This window comes from Denticeps clupeoides, chromosome 6, assembly GCF_900700375.1.
Source record: "Denticeps clupeoides chromosome 6, fDenClu1.1, whole genome shotgun sequence".
Classification (NCBI taxonomy): Eukaryota; Metazoa; Chordata; class Actinopteri; order Clupeiformes; family Denticipitidae; genus Denticeps; species Denticeps clupeoides.
In genome coordinates, this window is record NC_041712.1 from 6,333,836 (window position 1) to 6,350,458 (window position 16,623).

The 16,623-nt window shown below is 43.9% G+C and overlaps 1 protein-coding gene across 9 annotated transcripts in view; it reads right to left on the reverse strand.

Moving 5' to 3' along the window:
* The window catches only part of tenm2b (teneurin transmembrane protein 2b), a 175,452-nt gene that overhangs the window by 54,507 nt on the left and 104,322 nt on the right, over positions 1-16,623 (reverse strand). For 6 of the 9 annotated variants that reach the window (XM_028982317.1, XM_028982319.1, XM_028982318.1 and 3 more), the window contains one exon: positions 6,960-7,184. The exons of 1 other annotated variant lie outside the window; for it this stretch is intronic. In XM_028982317.1, coding sequence (XP_028838150.1) covers positions 6,960-7,184 — 225 coding nt within the window. Of the gene's footprint in view, positions 1-6,959; positions 7,185-13,987; positions 14,036-14,121; positions 14,275-16,623 lie in introns of those variants that run through there. 2 more of the 9 variants (XM_028982322.1, XM_028982326.1) reach the window with 2 other exon arrangements.

Consider the following 16,623-nt stretch of genomic DNA (forward strand, 5'->3'; position numbering starts at 1 on the left):
TTCACTCCCCCCAAAAAAAAGCTAAACGGTGCTTTTAATTATTCTGAGACAACGGGAGAGTACCAATTTATAGCTCCAGTGTAAACGAGGATTATACAGAAAATCTCAGTTCATTTTCACGTCTACAAAACCCTGAAACAAAACATAAAATTCAGCATTGAGATTTCTAAAATAATACATGATCTATTAACATCAATAATAAAGTCATTTCCGGCGGCTTTGTGTTTCACGCGATACCAATTTTTTCGCTGTGATACAGCTGTGAAGACGCTCCATCCTCTAATCCGACATTTATTTCTCTTCTGCCGTTCTTATCCCAAAGCTTTCCGTTCCCCACCATTTAGCACTGTTTATGAATAATTGAGTTTTGATTCGGCGAGCAAACCTCTGCGCCAGACAAAACAGCAAGCGCTCAGAAAAGGTCTGTTCGGCCTGTGACGCTTTCTCATCCTATTTTACAACCGGAAAGAAAGAAAGAAAGAAAGAAAGAAAGATGTAAGGCATTTCTTTCTGAAACGGATAAAGATTGTGATGAAGGGATTGTGTGGAAACAGCTGGCAGCTGCAAATGAAATGACTCGGGCCGCCAGGATGCCAGGATAGAAAAATCTATTACGGTTCCAAACTCAACATGTGGCGTAATAAGAAGCTGCATCTAAAAAATATACATTTCTGCATATAATACAACATAATGTAAGCACATAAGATGATGCACGTTACGGAGCAGGGAGGAGGACCGGAAGGCCAGAAAGCGATTACAGCTCGGAGGCAGCGAGGGGCAGTGTGGAGGTGTAGGGTGGGCCGCTGTTGGCTGTGCGCAGCACTGGCGAAATTACTGCGGCAGGGAATGACAAGGATTAAAATAAATTGCCCAACATGAGCGGTGGGAACCTTGGAAAAACAATACGAGTAAAAGCATAAATGTCAATTTGGAATGATAAAAGACTCAATCTAAACGTGGCAGGAGGAGCCCCAAGACAGTGCCAGGTAATAGAAACTGGGACTTGAGCTTTTCCTTTTTTTTTGTGGCCTGCTCTGACTCAGCCTGCTTAAAATATAAATGAGCCGGTATGAGCGGTGGGCAGTCTTTCTTTTTCTCATTTGTCTTCTCACGCCTACTGTCACTACGCATGTGTTAGAATGGCAGGGAACACATCTGGGCCTGACAAAGGTCAGACTAATCAAACGGCAGAGACGGATGGCCGCCGCGCCCTCAATATGACATGCAGGGATTTTGATGATAAAGATATATACCATGTTATAAAATTAATCTGCAGAAACTGCAGGAAAACGCGACGGCACATTCACGGCCGCGGGGTGAGAGATATTCAGTCATAATGATACGGCGGTCAAAATATATCTCAGTTTCAGGCTTTCACTGATTAGGAGATTAACATCCCTTTTAAGTAAATTCCACAGAGATGCAGAGACCATGCAGATGGCTGACTCCATGTCAGTATGAGCCTTAAACAGAATTCTCAGCCATTTTCAACCCGTAAAAATACCATTACAGGGTTTTATGCAAAGTCTGGATTGTGGGTTATGCAGTCAACAAAAGAATTTGACTATTTTCTAAAGCATATGGGAAAATGTCTTTCACCTACTGTACTCAATTATTTTCAGTTTGAAATCAGCTTTGGCATGCATATGCATTCCCAGAGAATCTGTGGTATTGTTTTTAACAATAAAAAGTCCATAGATTGTTGCCGCCATCTGAGCATAAGCCTTAAACAGAATTCAGAGAAAATGCAAATTAGAGTGAGAAAAAAAGAAAGAAAAATTCCTCACTATTACCTGACAAAGCTCATGATGTTCTGGAGGACATCACTGCACCATAATGCACCGTAATCGTCGGTCCACCATGGATTCTGGGTAAATGTAAGCCCATGAACACCAGTTGTATTCTGTGGATTGTACATTTGTTGTACAGGGTCTGAAGTCTTGGCGTTCGCTGCTTAAAGAGCAGTGGTAGTGGGACTAAGGAAAGGTTGAGGGTTCAAATCCCGAACCACCAAAGTGCCACTGAGGTCCCCTTGAGCAAGGTACGGTCCCCACACACTGCTCCCCGGGCGCCATTGCACTGCTCACTAAGGACGATGGGTTTAGTGCAAAGTGGTGTGCACACCTTGCCAGTGTGTCACAATGACAAAAACAATCACTTTCACTTTAATGTTACACAGCGTGGGGCAGATTACTGTGTCAGTCGTCCCCGATGTGGTCAGAGAAGCCCATGGTGTCGTGGCGCCTAAATGAACGCGCTTCATCCTCGGAGAGCCCCAGTCTTCGGGCCTGTCCCCGGGATCGTATTTTTCCCCCTCAATTCCCTCGTTGTCCGGGGCTTAATTAAAACGCAGGGATTGCAGCACTTAAGCCGGAATGGAATAAAAACAGGGGGGATGATGGAAGGGTGCGCGCGGGTTCTCCAGCGCCGGGAGCTCACCGTGTATTTAACGTCGTCCTCTCGTCTCAGCTAATTAGCCCAACAAGCGGGCCGCTCGCCGCTGCGGCGGTGAGGCTGCAGAAGCGGGCCCGGAATTATCTCCATTACGCCGGGCACAGCCGTGCTCCGCTCCGGCCTGTCATCGCCCGCACCGTCACCATTACTTATTCAGGCGGCAGGACGGCACGGACACGGCGAGCGACGGGAGCGCTGAGGCGATCAAACATTGAATACGTTGCACGAACCCTCAGGGTGATTTCCCTGTTAGTGTTTGACCAAAAATATGCCAGAAATGGAGGTAGTGGAGAACAGCAAAGAAGAAGAAGAAGTAGAAGAAGAAAAAAAAACAGATGAATAATGCATGGGGAGCATTAGTGTGCTAAGAGCCGAGCTCTTTCCTGGAGTACAGAGGCTAATGCTGCTCAGATGCTGTTCCAGACACACACACACACACACACACACACACACATGCTCCTAAATACGTGATATAGAGGGACTCAGATGCAGAGGAAAAAGAAAGTGGGTGAGGTGGGATATACACTCAGAAAGCAAGAGAGAGAGGGATAGAGAGGGAGAGGAAGAGGGGGAACAAAGGTAAAAGGGGAAGAACGGGACACGAAGCAAGCAGGCGCTCCCCCTGCCGAGCTTCACCAGAGACACCTCATCCCTTTCAACGGCACCCGGGCGACTCGGGACCCGGGGACGAGGGCTGAAGGCTCACGGAGCCCAGGTTAGCGTGGCGATACCATCGGCGCATACCAATTACACGCAGAGTCGGCAGCATTGCCGGTGCCATCGACCGGGTGCGCACACAGCCAGCAACCCGCATGTCACCGTGCTGTCAAGTAAAGCAGAAAAGATGGCTCCCGTAATTTACCAGGAATTCCAGTGACAAACGTCGGCTGGAGGAGTCGTCTAGCTCTTAGCCAAATTAATTAGGGTTATTTCGGCAAACTCGAACGAATTAGGGCCAGACTAATCTGGAGATGTTCGCGTGCGATGAGGATCTGCGTTAAACGCATACTCTGCTTGATTCTGTTTAACTGAACATTTCCACATGAGGAAATAAAACACATAGTAAGACTTGACATCCGTAACGAGATGCTGGCATTTTTTTTTTTTTTTTTTTACATGGGTCCATATTTTCTTAAAAAAAAAAACAACATTGCATATTGCTGTATATCCCATCTGCCTCGCAGGGAAAGAGTCCATGAATCTTTTATTGCGGTGGAGTGTCACAGTCGCTGACATACAGCACAATCCAGCCCCAAATTTCACACATTACTCCAGCGCCCTGAATACACCTCAGCGCAGGTACACTTTTTAATACTGAAATAAGGATGGCATGCAGCAAAGCGCCACATGCATCTGTGACTGCCTAAAATGGCATGATAACAGTCCTAAATAAATAAATGAAGCCTACCGATGATGTCAAGGATGCTTTTAATATTTCATACACAGACTACGCTTAACGCACCAGCTACTCACCCTTCTGTGCTCCACAAGCTCTGACCACTAGCCTAATAACAACACTGCAGACAACATTAGGCCAGCAGCATATGTATAATACATAAAATATGAATACATAAAATATAAAATACATGTAATGTTATTAGGGCAATTATTCGTTGTAAATTAGCGGCTATAAATGTGTGTCCAAATGACAACTCTGTAAATGTGTGTAGGCGGACCGTGCTCAGATTTTGCACATATTGGTATGAAGATGTAAACATAAGAGTCATTTAAAGGGATGCATGAAAAAATGGTTCAACTAAACTGACAGTTTCTTAAAAGTGTGCAAGTGCATAGCATGAATGTGTCTTAAAATAAAAAAAAACATTTGGGGCCTGTGGCTTATTTTAGTACTATGGCACTATCAATACACTATCATTTAAGTCTATATGATCATATAGTTGAGCTTCTAAAGAAACCTACTTTATGCATAACAGAAAATAATATTGCAGATATTTACAAAATGTCTTTCATGCAAAATACTAGGTCTAATCAATCCCTCTACGTATGTTTATAAATTATTATTTGTCTATCTATCTACTAGTATGTACATCAAAATGATTGCACATGAAGAAAAAAAAACATGTCCACAGCCATGCACATAATCTTTGTAAGAAATCTGAGCTGTCATTATATTGTGTTTTTATTTTAAGATCCGTTAGATAAATATTATTTAAAAATAACATTGGGATTGAAAAATCTGTTTTGTATCATAAAGACGTTTAAATTAATTTGGGCCTCAGACTTTTTAGTAAGAAAAGTACATATATCTGAAGAAATGTGACGTATCCCATCTCAAACCATATTTTCTCAGTAGCCATACAATATAAATATAGCTGAGTAGTGGACTTGGATTAGGGCTGGTGGGTCTGGGTGTGAACCAGCGGCTACTGCACACATTACACAGGAGCGTGTAATAAATTATTACTATCATGTGGAGAAATAACATCCACCACGTAATAAAATTATGAGTACACTCAGTGCACAGCGATGGCATTTAACATTTAATGGTATCTTACTAGGCATGCGCGCACACACACACATACACACAAGCTTTTTTTTACCCCTAAACATAACCTCTGCAACTAAAATAAAATATTTAGTCTTTAGTTTTACTGAAGACCAACGAATGCATCCAAGCAAAAAAAAAAAAAAAAGTAGAAAGAACTAGTTATAAAATGTTAAACTAACAACATATATAAAACTACATCTCGACCAGGTGCATGTGGAGTCGCCCAACACACATCTTCATTTTCTGAAAGTCAACTCTGTGAGCTGCTATAGCATAAATTCTATACCCACTGCCCTTTGAAAAGTAAGTTGGCCTGGCAGACACAGAGGGATGAGGCGGAGTCGATGCACTTTGTGTCCTTTGAGGTGGCGAGGTGGCGCTTCGCTCCATTCACACCACACACCACATGGCCCCTTTCACGACAGGAGGCCGTGGCCTTTAAACATCAAAGGCGTCGAGGCGATGAGTCAGATTAGGGAGAGGATAACCTCGCCTCAGAGAACAAGTGGACGGACAATCCTGGCAGGGCTTGAGACGATGACCCACAATCTCCTCTTAAATGAAGGGCTTGAACTAGAGCGGAGCTGATCAGACAGAGTCCGAGGCGTTCTGACATACAGCAGTAACCAGGCCTGCAGCATCTCCACTGAACATGGTCTACAAGCCTTTCACAATCCAGCACATCATCTTCGTCTTCGTCTTATGCTCGCCCGCCTTCCTTTAAAGTCATGCACTGTTTCATAAATTTAGTTTGAAATGTAAAAAATCGAATTAATTGTCTCTGCACTGATATTGTTGTTCTATAGAATAAACTATATAAAAACGACACAATAATCATTTATTTGTAATTATTTATATATATATATATATATATATATATATATATATATTTATTTATTATTATTAATTTTGAAACTACTACAATAATGAGCATGCGAGTGTGTTTATTCTGTGATTGTGAAGGAGAATATTTTAAAATCTGACATGAGTGTGGAAAAGGTTGCCTTTTGCCACTTTGCTGTAAATGTAATAATGTAAGAATTAGTTTAATTCAACTGCAGGTTAATAGGATTTCAGGGAGCACATTTACAGTGCAATCAAAGCTGGTATTATTAACATGATATTTTATGATGAATTGTATTCTGTAAACATCGCCATTGGCCCTGAATCAGGTGAGGAAGACGCCCTGGGTCTGAAGAAGCACTTGATGCAAACGTACAGACATGAAAGTCGGAGAGGGCGCTTCGGTGCTCACCACATCGCCCGACAGGAACGTTGACTCTGTGTGATATCGGCGTAATCTTCCCAAATCCCTTCTTTTTCTCACCTCTCCCACTGAGGCTAACTCAGCCTCCTGCGAATCTCATTTCTGCTTTTTTAAAATAAAGACCGATTAAAGAGGAGCGCTGTTGTTCGCTGTTCTTTCAGATATCACTTCTATCTGAAGATATTTGGATATGTGCACTCACATTCACCTTGAAACGGTTTTATCCAAACTGTATCCAGTGCCGCCTTTATACATTATTGTCCAATATTCATTAAAATATGTTAGAAGTGTAAACATGTACGCACCCGAAGGTTGACATTTACTTAAGAAAAGGTTTGTGCTAAGACACAAAAAACAACAGCTTTTGTTTTCCCCAGTGTTGCCACAAAAGACATAAAATACAAATATGAATCATATTTAAATAAGTTAATTAAGAGTAATTGTTAAAATGCCCACAGTTACAATAATAATAGAAAGGACACAGGTATTTACAGATAAGTGTAATGTAAAAAAAACAATTGTCAAATAAATATTTGTTAAAGATGATGAAAAAATATACTGTGAGTACATAACTAGAATTCAGTAAAAATAAATATTCATATAAATACAAAAAAAATAAAATCAAATAAACAACTGGATGAATTTTACTGCATGATGAAGTGATGGAAAGCAGGAGGTGAATGGCGGTGGATGTCAGGAGCGGAGGAGGCGGTGAGGTGGAGCTCTTACCCGCCGTGGACGGCTGTGGCACTGGGGCACAGGCCCGCAGCAGGTACGAGTTTGGGGAGAACTCGTCGTCTGGAGGGGGGTCCAGCATGGCGTGGGAGGAACTGCCCTCCAGCAGGGGCACCTGGCACTCCCTGATCGCTGGCGTGGTGGGGTGAGAGGGTCCGGAGGGCGGAGGCGGGGCCGGAGGGAGCAGGCTGGACGTGGGGGTGGGAGGGAGAGGCCGACCTGGGAACAATCAACCAGGGACAATCAGGGAAGGGTACTGAGGTGCTGGGGGGGGGTTAAAATAGCTCACAATTAGATTGGTTTGGTGTCACCATATCAATTTTATTATGGTTATTAAATTAATGACTTAGACCCAACTATTTTTTGCTTTAAAAATGTTAAACTATCATTATATGTTCAAAAGAAAAAAAGAGAAGCAAAAAAGTCTTTTTGTAAATAAATGGCATGGAGACGTACATTTACCCTGCATGCTCAAAGCAAGTTAGCAACATCTGCGATTGCCATGAAAGCTAAACAAAAGGATCCGAACCTCCAACTCACATGTGAATTCAATTTGACAGCTTATAGCCACCTCAAAACCTCACCATTACAGTCTTCGGCGCTCAACAAATACACTGAATTTTTGTGGTAAAGTGGAGAAAGTGTACGACTACATATTCTCTCATGCCAATTGTGCACCTGAAAGGTTTCTCACATACCCAACATTGGTCAATTCAGGAACAATAGGATTATTTAAGACAAATAAAAAAAAGAAGAAGATATAGCAAAGTCTCTGATCAAGAAACATGTTCTAAAGAGGAAGAGAAAGCTTTTGAATTCTCAGATAACCTTGTGCTTTGATGTACTGTGCAGCCTTTTAAATTAATCATCATGTAGTGCTTTTCATCCCTGTGAAACTTGTGATTGACTTTGACCTTGTAAAATACAGTGAAGCAATATGTGTTTTCAATGTACATTTTTTCCTCTTCACTGTCAGTGTGGGAAGCCATTGTAATAGTTTTTCTTGATGACAAAAGCCACCCACTCCTGTCAATCTACACATACACACATTTATATAGACACAAACACACACTGCAATAACCAGCATAACCAATAACCAGAACAAGTAACACGGCAGTTGTGAAACGTGCATCGGAGAATCCAAATGTATAAAGAAATTGTCACCGGTTCACTTTCATGCTCTTGTCTCTAATTATATCTTCTGAGCTCACATGAAACTCTCAGAACTCCAGGACAATTTCTGAACCATTATTATAATTCCTTTACTTCAGTGATTCTCAGAAATGTGCAAAAAATGTACTAAAACAACCCAGATACCACATTACAAAAATGAGAGACTTGAATTCCCAGTTTAATCAGGTACAATTTATACATTTGTTCTCATCCCCAATCAATAAATAAAGCCAGTGGTCTTTAGTATTTTATTATATTTAGTTATACTACTAATAACGTCAATTCATCAGTTCAATTTATTCAAATTTTATTGGATGTGATAAAAATATTATTATTTTTTGTATTGGTATGTGTTAAATTTCTTTATTGGATGTACATGAATATAAACCTTTGAATTTAAGACAATGTATTGTTTTACAATATTAATACAAGCACAACACGTTGTGGGTCCATGGTTCCAGTGTAGACATTACGATTCCAGTGCAGTTACCTGGGATGGCCAGTATACCAGAGGTGGTGGCCCAGTATAATAACAATGTTGTTAAGTCAACCAAGCAATTAGTATGTGCATACTGCTATAAACAATATTAAATAGCTCATGCTTCTTAAAAAATAATTCTCAAGGTTCTGTTCTTATAACTTTTTTTTTTTATTCATGTGCCATTTTATTAAATTAAATGTCTTAAATCTCTCTCTACGCTTTGGTGCTGAAACGATAAATGTAATTTTCACTTTTTGACCATGAATAAAATTTTTATTTTATTTCATTTTATATATAAAACTAATTACAGATTACATTTTATCACATTATAGATAGAGATGGGAAAATACAGTTGAATAAACTGCAAGCAGGTCGGTGCAACTTAAAGCCTCTTCATTCACATTTATTTCGTGAACATTAGTCCATTATAACATAGACAGCGCCGTACTTCATGGTTAATTTCAAAATAATAGAGCAGGAATTCCAGTCCAATTCAGATTTTTTTTGTTGCACACACATTGCCATATTCTTTTCATATTTCTCATTCAAAATAGCCCAATGCATTGCACCAGGCATTTTAAAAAGGTTAAATATTTTACTAAAGTTGTTATCTTCACAAACAAAAGCAAGTAAAATCCGGCCCAATTAAACATTTTACTAAAACAAAAATGCTAATAAAACTACTACTGCTAATAAAGTCGAATGACAATAAACCAAATTTTACTGACAAAATGCTGCTAGCTGATTAGCATGCTAATGCCTCACATTTAAACATCGGAATGCTGCGATTTTCTTTACTACTGAACACTTGCAGCACCTTCTGATGGATGTTCTGAAGACATGACCCAGAGGAGGCTCACCTGAGAACCTTCAGGAAATAAAATCCACAACATTAAGGTAAGAAATGCCGACCCTCAGAAGATCAGACTTGAACGTGGGTTCGACGCTGAACACCGGGGTAATACCGGGGTGCTCTCCTACACACCACGCACACAAACGAAGACGCGTGGCGCTGTCCGGACACGACCATTATTCCCCCATTAAGGGGGTGGACCGTCCAATTAGACGCCGCCGTCTTCAGAACGCTTCAAACGGAATCAAGTCCCGTAAACTCTGGACTCGCTTCTGGACCGGGAGCCCTTCAAAAATGGACGTGCTTTGGGTTTCACCTTTGGTTTAGATGAGAGTGAAAACACAATAATAATAATAATACATTTACCTTTACATTTACAGCATTTACTAGACGCCCTTATCCAGAGCCTCTTACAATCAGTAGTTACAGGGACAGTCCCCCTGGAGACACTCAGGGTTAAGTGTCTTGCTCAGGGACACAATGGTAGTACGTGGGATTCGAACCCGGGTCTTCTGGTTCATAGGCGAGTGTGTTACCCACTAGGCTACTACTAGGCTACTATAATAATAATAATAATAATAATAATAATATTAATAATAATAATAAGCAGGCACAAAAAAAAGTCAGAGTTTCGGGTAAAACAGAAAGCAGCAGCAGCAGCAGCAACACGGGGCGACTCATCCATCACGCTCTCCTCCGCTCCGTCAACCAAAAATAGGCGGGGCCAGGGAGCCGGGCCACGCCCGTGTTGGAACCCTGGCTGCATCTCGACGCCGGCGCTCCGAACGCCTCTCCAGTCACGCTCTCCCGGCGATTCATCGCACAATGCCGGGGTCGGCCCTCGCCGCGCCCCCTCTCCCTCGTTGGCAGGAGGGCGGCGGCCTGACGCTCTGTACACATTTATGATGCCGTGGAGCGGCAGAACAGCGAGGGAACTTCCGCAGCTGCACGAATCACCCGACATGAAACCTCGCACCCACCACTGCGGCCTGCAGATCTCGGCACGCAGCACCAATCGCGGTCGCCCAACAATCGACAGTCGGTGCAGCGCTGCGACTCGGCGAGACAGGAAATGAGAGCGATGCCAATCGGGAGCCGGAGTCGGGGCAGACCAGGACCTGGCTCATACCATCTGCCGGCGCTACCGAACCCCTGCTCTGACCTCCGAACCCTCATATATTGCTCTGACCTTTCTTAGCCCCTTCGGCATTTACTGTCGTGGAGCTGCTGCCGCTGGACTAGAAACCTACAAAAAACAACACACACACACACACACGTTAAACTACTCCCGGTGATATACTGTTGCGAAAATGTCATATTATTATTATTATCATTACCGTCCGGTATTTTGGAGGATCATTGTGCTTTGATTCCTTTTAAAAAATTGATGTGGCGGTATGTGATACGGCAGCTGGCTCTAATACAATATGACACCGATGTCAGAAAGATTTGACCTCTCCGCTTCAAAGGCGCGGCGGGAGGGGACAGTCCGCGAACCTCCTGGTGACATTCGCCGCGGCTTTCTCCTTCACCCTCTCCGATGTGCCGCTACAGACAATCGTTTAAAAATGGAGTACGTCACCAAAAAAAAAAACCACACACATGATGCTGATAATGGACACGGCGGAACAGACACCGACAGCTTCAGTAAAATTCACGCTGCCTTGCTGCGAATTTACGCCCCACCCCCGAAAGAACGTGGCAGCCAATGGCTGCGCCTTCATCAGCAATTACTGCGGAAAAAGACGGATGCTCCCGGCCCTTCGGGGTCTTTTCTATCAGCTGATAGCTCTTAATGCACGTACCACAGAAACACTTTCAAGACTATTTATCTGGAGCCCCTTGTTGTGTCTCCCCGCCCAAGTTTTTTTAAGAACTCTTCACGTCAATGACATGATGAGTGAAGCTGTGTGCGTGGGGACAGCGAGGACTCCGAATCGGAGAGGAGAAGGGGGTGGTGGGTAAATAAATCTAACGTATGAAATCCGCCGCCTTTGGGGTGGATTTCCTCTCGTTTTTTTTTCTGACGCGGGTCTCTGTGGTCACGACTTATCACACAAACACACACAAACAGCGTCTTAATGAATTCACCTCCGATTCCAGCAGCTTCACTGTAAAGTGTCAACAGGCGATAAGGCCGCGCCCCTTCCACCACCCTGTCCCCTGCTGTCTGTGACGGCCGACACACACACACACACACACGTTTTCTGGCTGACACACAGATGCCGACACTGATGTTGGGGTGTTAAATCAGACTGATGAAGGCTGAGCTGCTTTCGAATTTCAATGAAATGTTATGATTTTGAACAAATATGCCAATATTATACAGTATAAATAATAAAAAGTTTTAAAAAATAGTTTTACAACATCTAGTTACAAAACATTGTATATAAAAAAAATGCTCTACACATACACACAAACACACACACACACACACACACTAATAAGACAACACAGTGGTGGGCTGATAATGAATTATTAAAAATAACCCCATGCTGTCCACTGGAATGACTGTCAGCGTGTTTGAGCTGAGAAGCTGTGAGGCAGATGCCCGTCACACCCGACAGGCCTGACAGCTTCGCGGCAAGACGCCCACAGGCCCCTCCCCCCTCCCACGGTCATTACTGACCGCCTGCACCGGGACGCGGCCGGTGGTCATCGCTGCTCCGGGCCCCGGGCGGGCGGGGCCGCGGCGCTGAGGCAAGCGGCCCGGCACTTTGCATCATCGGGCCCCGGGAGAGGAAGGGGGCCGCTGTGGCTCGGCGCCGGTCCCCCAGCGGGGACTCACCGCCATCCTTCCCCTCTGCAGCCCGCCGCTATGATGCAACCACCTCGCCCAGACATGATGCCACACTTACAACAACAGCAGCAGAAAAACACTCGCCTTGACGTGAACAAGTGAGCAATGAAATAAATCCAAACGCTAAAAAACCACAGACGGCTCGAGATATTGCGCATTGTTTAAAAAAAGAGACACTATGAAGTTGAAAGCGGTCTCTTATCCTTTTGAACACACAATGGACTTCAAACTCTCAGAAAGTTTTAGATAAGAGAGCTCAAAATTGGTTCCTGAATACAGTCCTGAAATATGGGATCTGCCATACACTCTCTTTACTGATGCATTTTATGCACATATTCATATGTTATTACTTGCCACGCCCACCATGATCAGCTGCATATTTTCCAAAATGAAATAAAACCTCAAACGGGTCATAAAAATCTCTATAAATCATTATATTATTTCCTTTTAAAATTTGAAATTTGAAACAAAGCTGACATTGTTTTTTTTAATAATTCAATTTTCAATATAAATAACTGTAATCAAATTATAATGATAATCAAAATATTGGGCATGTAAGACTTGATAACATTTTCGCATTGGTTCATTAGCATTTTGTTAACCTTTAAACAACAGATAATGAAGCGATTTTCCCGTCACATGCCTGCGAGGTACATTTACCATCCAAGATGGTCTACACATTGACCTGGACTTCTTCTGGGAAAGGTCCAAAGCAACTACTGTTCATAATTATTGAACTGTAAGAATTCCTGCAGGGTTGATGGGTCTTCCTCCGCCCCACGGTTAAAATAAAGTCCTATTCCTAAACGTCTACACTGCCGTGCTGCTGTACGCAAAAATCTATTTACCGCAGAGACGTGAAATTAAATTATTCTAACACACAATAATAAAATATACCAATATAGCAGCAATCGCTGCTATTACTGTCTTTTTCTACTATTAATGTGCTGAATAGTTTCTCTCGGTTGCACTGCAGGTTCCTTCAGACTCTTTAAGCACCAGTGCACGACGTACGCCCGGCACAAGACAGAAGAGCGACCGCTCAACGGAAATATTGGCCGTCACCAGGACGCCCAGTTGTTTTCATAGTTAAATCAATGCCCCTCGTCTGCGAGGGGTGACTGAGCACCATCCTCAAATCGACGTGGTGAAAAGCGCACACGGCACCGCACAAACCAGAGACCGGCTCCATGCCGGTGATGAAGATGGTGGGATGAAAGGGACGGGTGATGGATCTCAGGGGCTTTCTCCAGGAACCTAATCGGCCGCGGTTGTTAATATGGCAAGGCTGCACCGAATGCCTCCAGGAAGAGGAATACCAAGGAAAATGGACGATTAAAAAAAAAGAAGAAGGACATTGTGATGCATCATCAGATCACCCTGATCATGATCACCTCCTGGTATCCAGAGTCACCGTTCCAGCCCCGGGCTTGGTTAACCGGGAGACGTCCCGCACCCTCCCTTCCCAAACCCATCATTTACTGCACCTTCCAAAGTCGCCCGTCACCCCTGTCACGTGACTGTCGCCGATCAAAAAAGTAGATGGCAGCCTACAGCCTGCGAGCGTCACCCCCCTGAAATCCGAAAGTGGGTCAGCAGACAGCCACCTCCGACTTCTCACGCATCCGTCGCGTCTGTCTCCAAAACTTTACCGCGGACGCGCTCGGTCTCTCGCTGAAACCGCAACACCAGCAGCGACATGACAAAAAAAATACCTCTCCTCTTCTCCATGCTGCTCATCCGACGGCGCGGATCATCCCTCCACCGTCCTCCGCAGCCAGGACGGAATATACCCTCCCTTCCCCGCACACGCGCCGCCCTCCGTCGTCCGCGTCGCGCCGGTACCCACCTCCCCGCGCACGCTGCGCGACGTCACATGGGCACCTCAAACTCCGGTCACGCAGAAGTTCCGATAGCCTCCCCACGCACATGTGCGCCTGTCGGGCGTGGGTTTTACGTGATTCGTGTTTGTCAGTAAATGCCAGACACGCGTCTCATCTGACGTTCCTGCCGCGTGTGCGCATGCGCACGCTTTACGGCGCGTTGTGATTTGCACACTGACATCTGGTGGACCATGATTTAAACATTTACATCACATTTCGAACACTTGTAAACGTGAATAAAGATGCGGTGTTGTACGAAACGTTCAAACGTTGTAACATTTGGTTGGACTGTGCGCATGCGTGCGCATAAACGCAGCAGTCGCCAGAGAGGCAATATTGACAGCATCTCATGAGACTTAACACTCATTGGTCAAATGTGCAGGAAATTTGTGGCCACTGGACAAACCTGAATGTATGTTTATTGATCTGATCGTAAAATCATGAAATCCTGGATGGATGCAGAGCGCAAAATAACGTGTTATTACTATAGCTCAGTGTACAGTAAAGACGTCTGGGAGAGAAAAAAAAGCAACAATCATATCATTATCCTTAATTTGAGGAAAAGAGGCTCCCTCCTCAGAAAAAAAAGCCTTTTTTTTGGCCGGGGATTGTTTACTGTGTGGCAATACCTTGACTGCTTCCAGGAACCTTGCTATTGTACAGCGACAGTACAAAGAGCCAAGGCTTCCCACGCGCAGGCATTCGTCCTCATTAACCAAGACAGGCCTCGGCTGCCAGAGCCCACAAAGGACCATGGGAGTGTGCTGTGGCATCGACACAAGCCACGGAGCGGTGGTGTAAACCGAACAATAGCGTTCGGAGACAGTGCGGGTGTGTGTGTGTGTTCGTGTGTGTGGGGTGGAGGTGATGGTGGAATATGGAACGGGCGGCAGGAGCCAGAACCTAGAGTCTTGTCCTTTGATGTCACTCACTGTGGAAAAATGACCCAGAATGACGGCAGAAATGTCTCCACGCAACTCCTTGGGATTTAAACCAGATTCACTGCAGCCCTTGGTGCAGAATAATATGATGTGATGGCGCCAGAGCAATACAGAATGTCCAGCGGTCCATGGGGTGAAAAATAAGTACCAGAGGAAAGTGATAAAACCTAAAATGCTGTGGTGGTAAAACATGTTGCCATTATCATTACAGCAGGGCAAAGTTCATCTGAACAATAATGATTTCGAAGCAAAACTTATTACTATACACACACACACACACACACACACACACACACACACAGAATCTTTCACCCTCTTTCTGCTATATGTAGTGCAGTTAAAACATGCTTCGCATTGCTGTCTCCAGCGGCCATTAAAAGTGTGAGAGTCAGGCCTTTCCTCAGCCTCCTACGCAGCTGACTGCAGGACCCCCCTCTACACTGTTCACTTCCCATCAGCCAACACACCACATGATCTTCACCACTGACACTAGCACCAAAACATTGCATGTATTATAAAAACGGTGTAAGTCCCCACTAAGATATAATTACAAAACATAAACACATACCCAGACAGCCACATACCGAACAAAATCTTTGCGCTTTTTACTGCTCTTTTTTTAAACATTTCCACACCTTCACCCTACCAGTTACACATATATTATGTTAAAGACATAAAAGTGTAATATTTGGTTATGTTTGCAATATTTGCATATTGGTCTTCATTTTATACTTGCAACATTTGCAATATTGTAGCAGTCGCAAAAAGCATTTCACTGCATATCATACCGTGTATGACTATGTATGTGACAAATAAAATGTGAATTTGAACGTCAGCTGTTAATATACAACACACACACTTAGAAATGCATATAACCAGGATATGGATGCACGTATACGTGCACTACAACTGTACTTGGTAGGTGTCACGGTGGATTGCGGGAATACCGGATACGGCCGAGAACAGTTCCGGAGCGCTGATGGCACCTGACATCTTTCCTATTTCAGTGCGTCTGCATCAGAGGGTTCTGGTATTGCACCACCAACCTATGAGTGAAGGGTTCAGCCACTCATTTATTTAAGTTAAAGTCTTGGCTTCTGTTATGCTTTTGGTCTCGGGTTTGTCTTGGTAAGTGTGTAAATGGTTTTGAGTGTCGTGCTGTGTTTTGCAGGTGGTGTGTTGAGTGTGCCCGTGTGAGTTAACTCGCCTCTTTTTTGTGATTATATGATTTATTTATGATTAGATCCTAATGAAGTGGCTTGGGGATTGTTCCGACGGTGACATATCGAATCATGCTACCTATCAACAGGCGCTCCCCAGCCTTCCTGCACGTGTGCAGTTCCACAGGGTTGGGATTTATAAGGTTTACCTACACCTAAACTACACTTCCTTGGACACGGTTAGGGTTAGGTGACCTATTCACGCTATGGTAGCGCAACTCGATAGAGCACCAGTAGTGACTGTGGCTGCCTGATCCTTGTCCACACGGACATTCGAAATAAACGCCCTCTGAACGGCATTTAACTT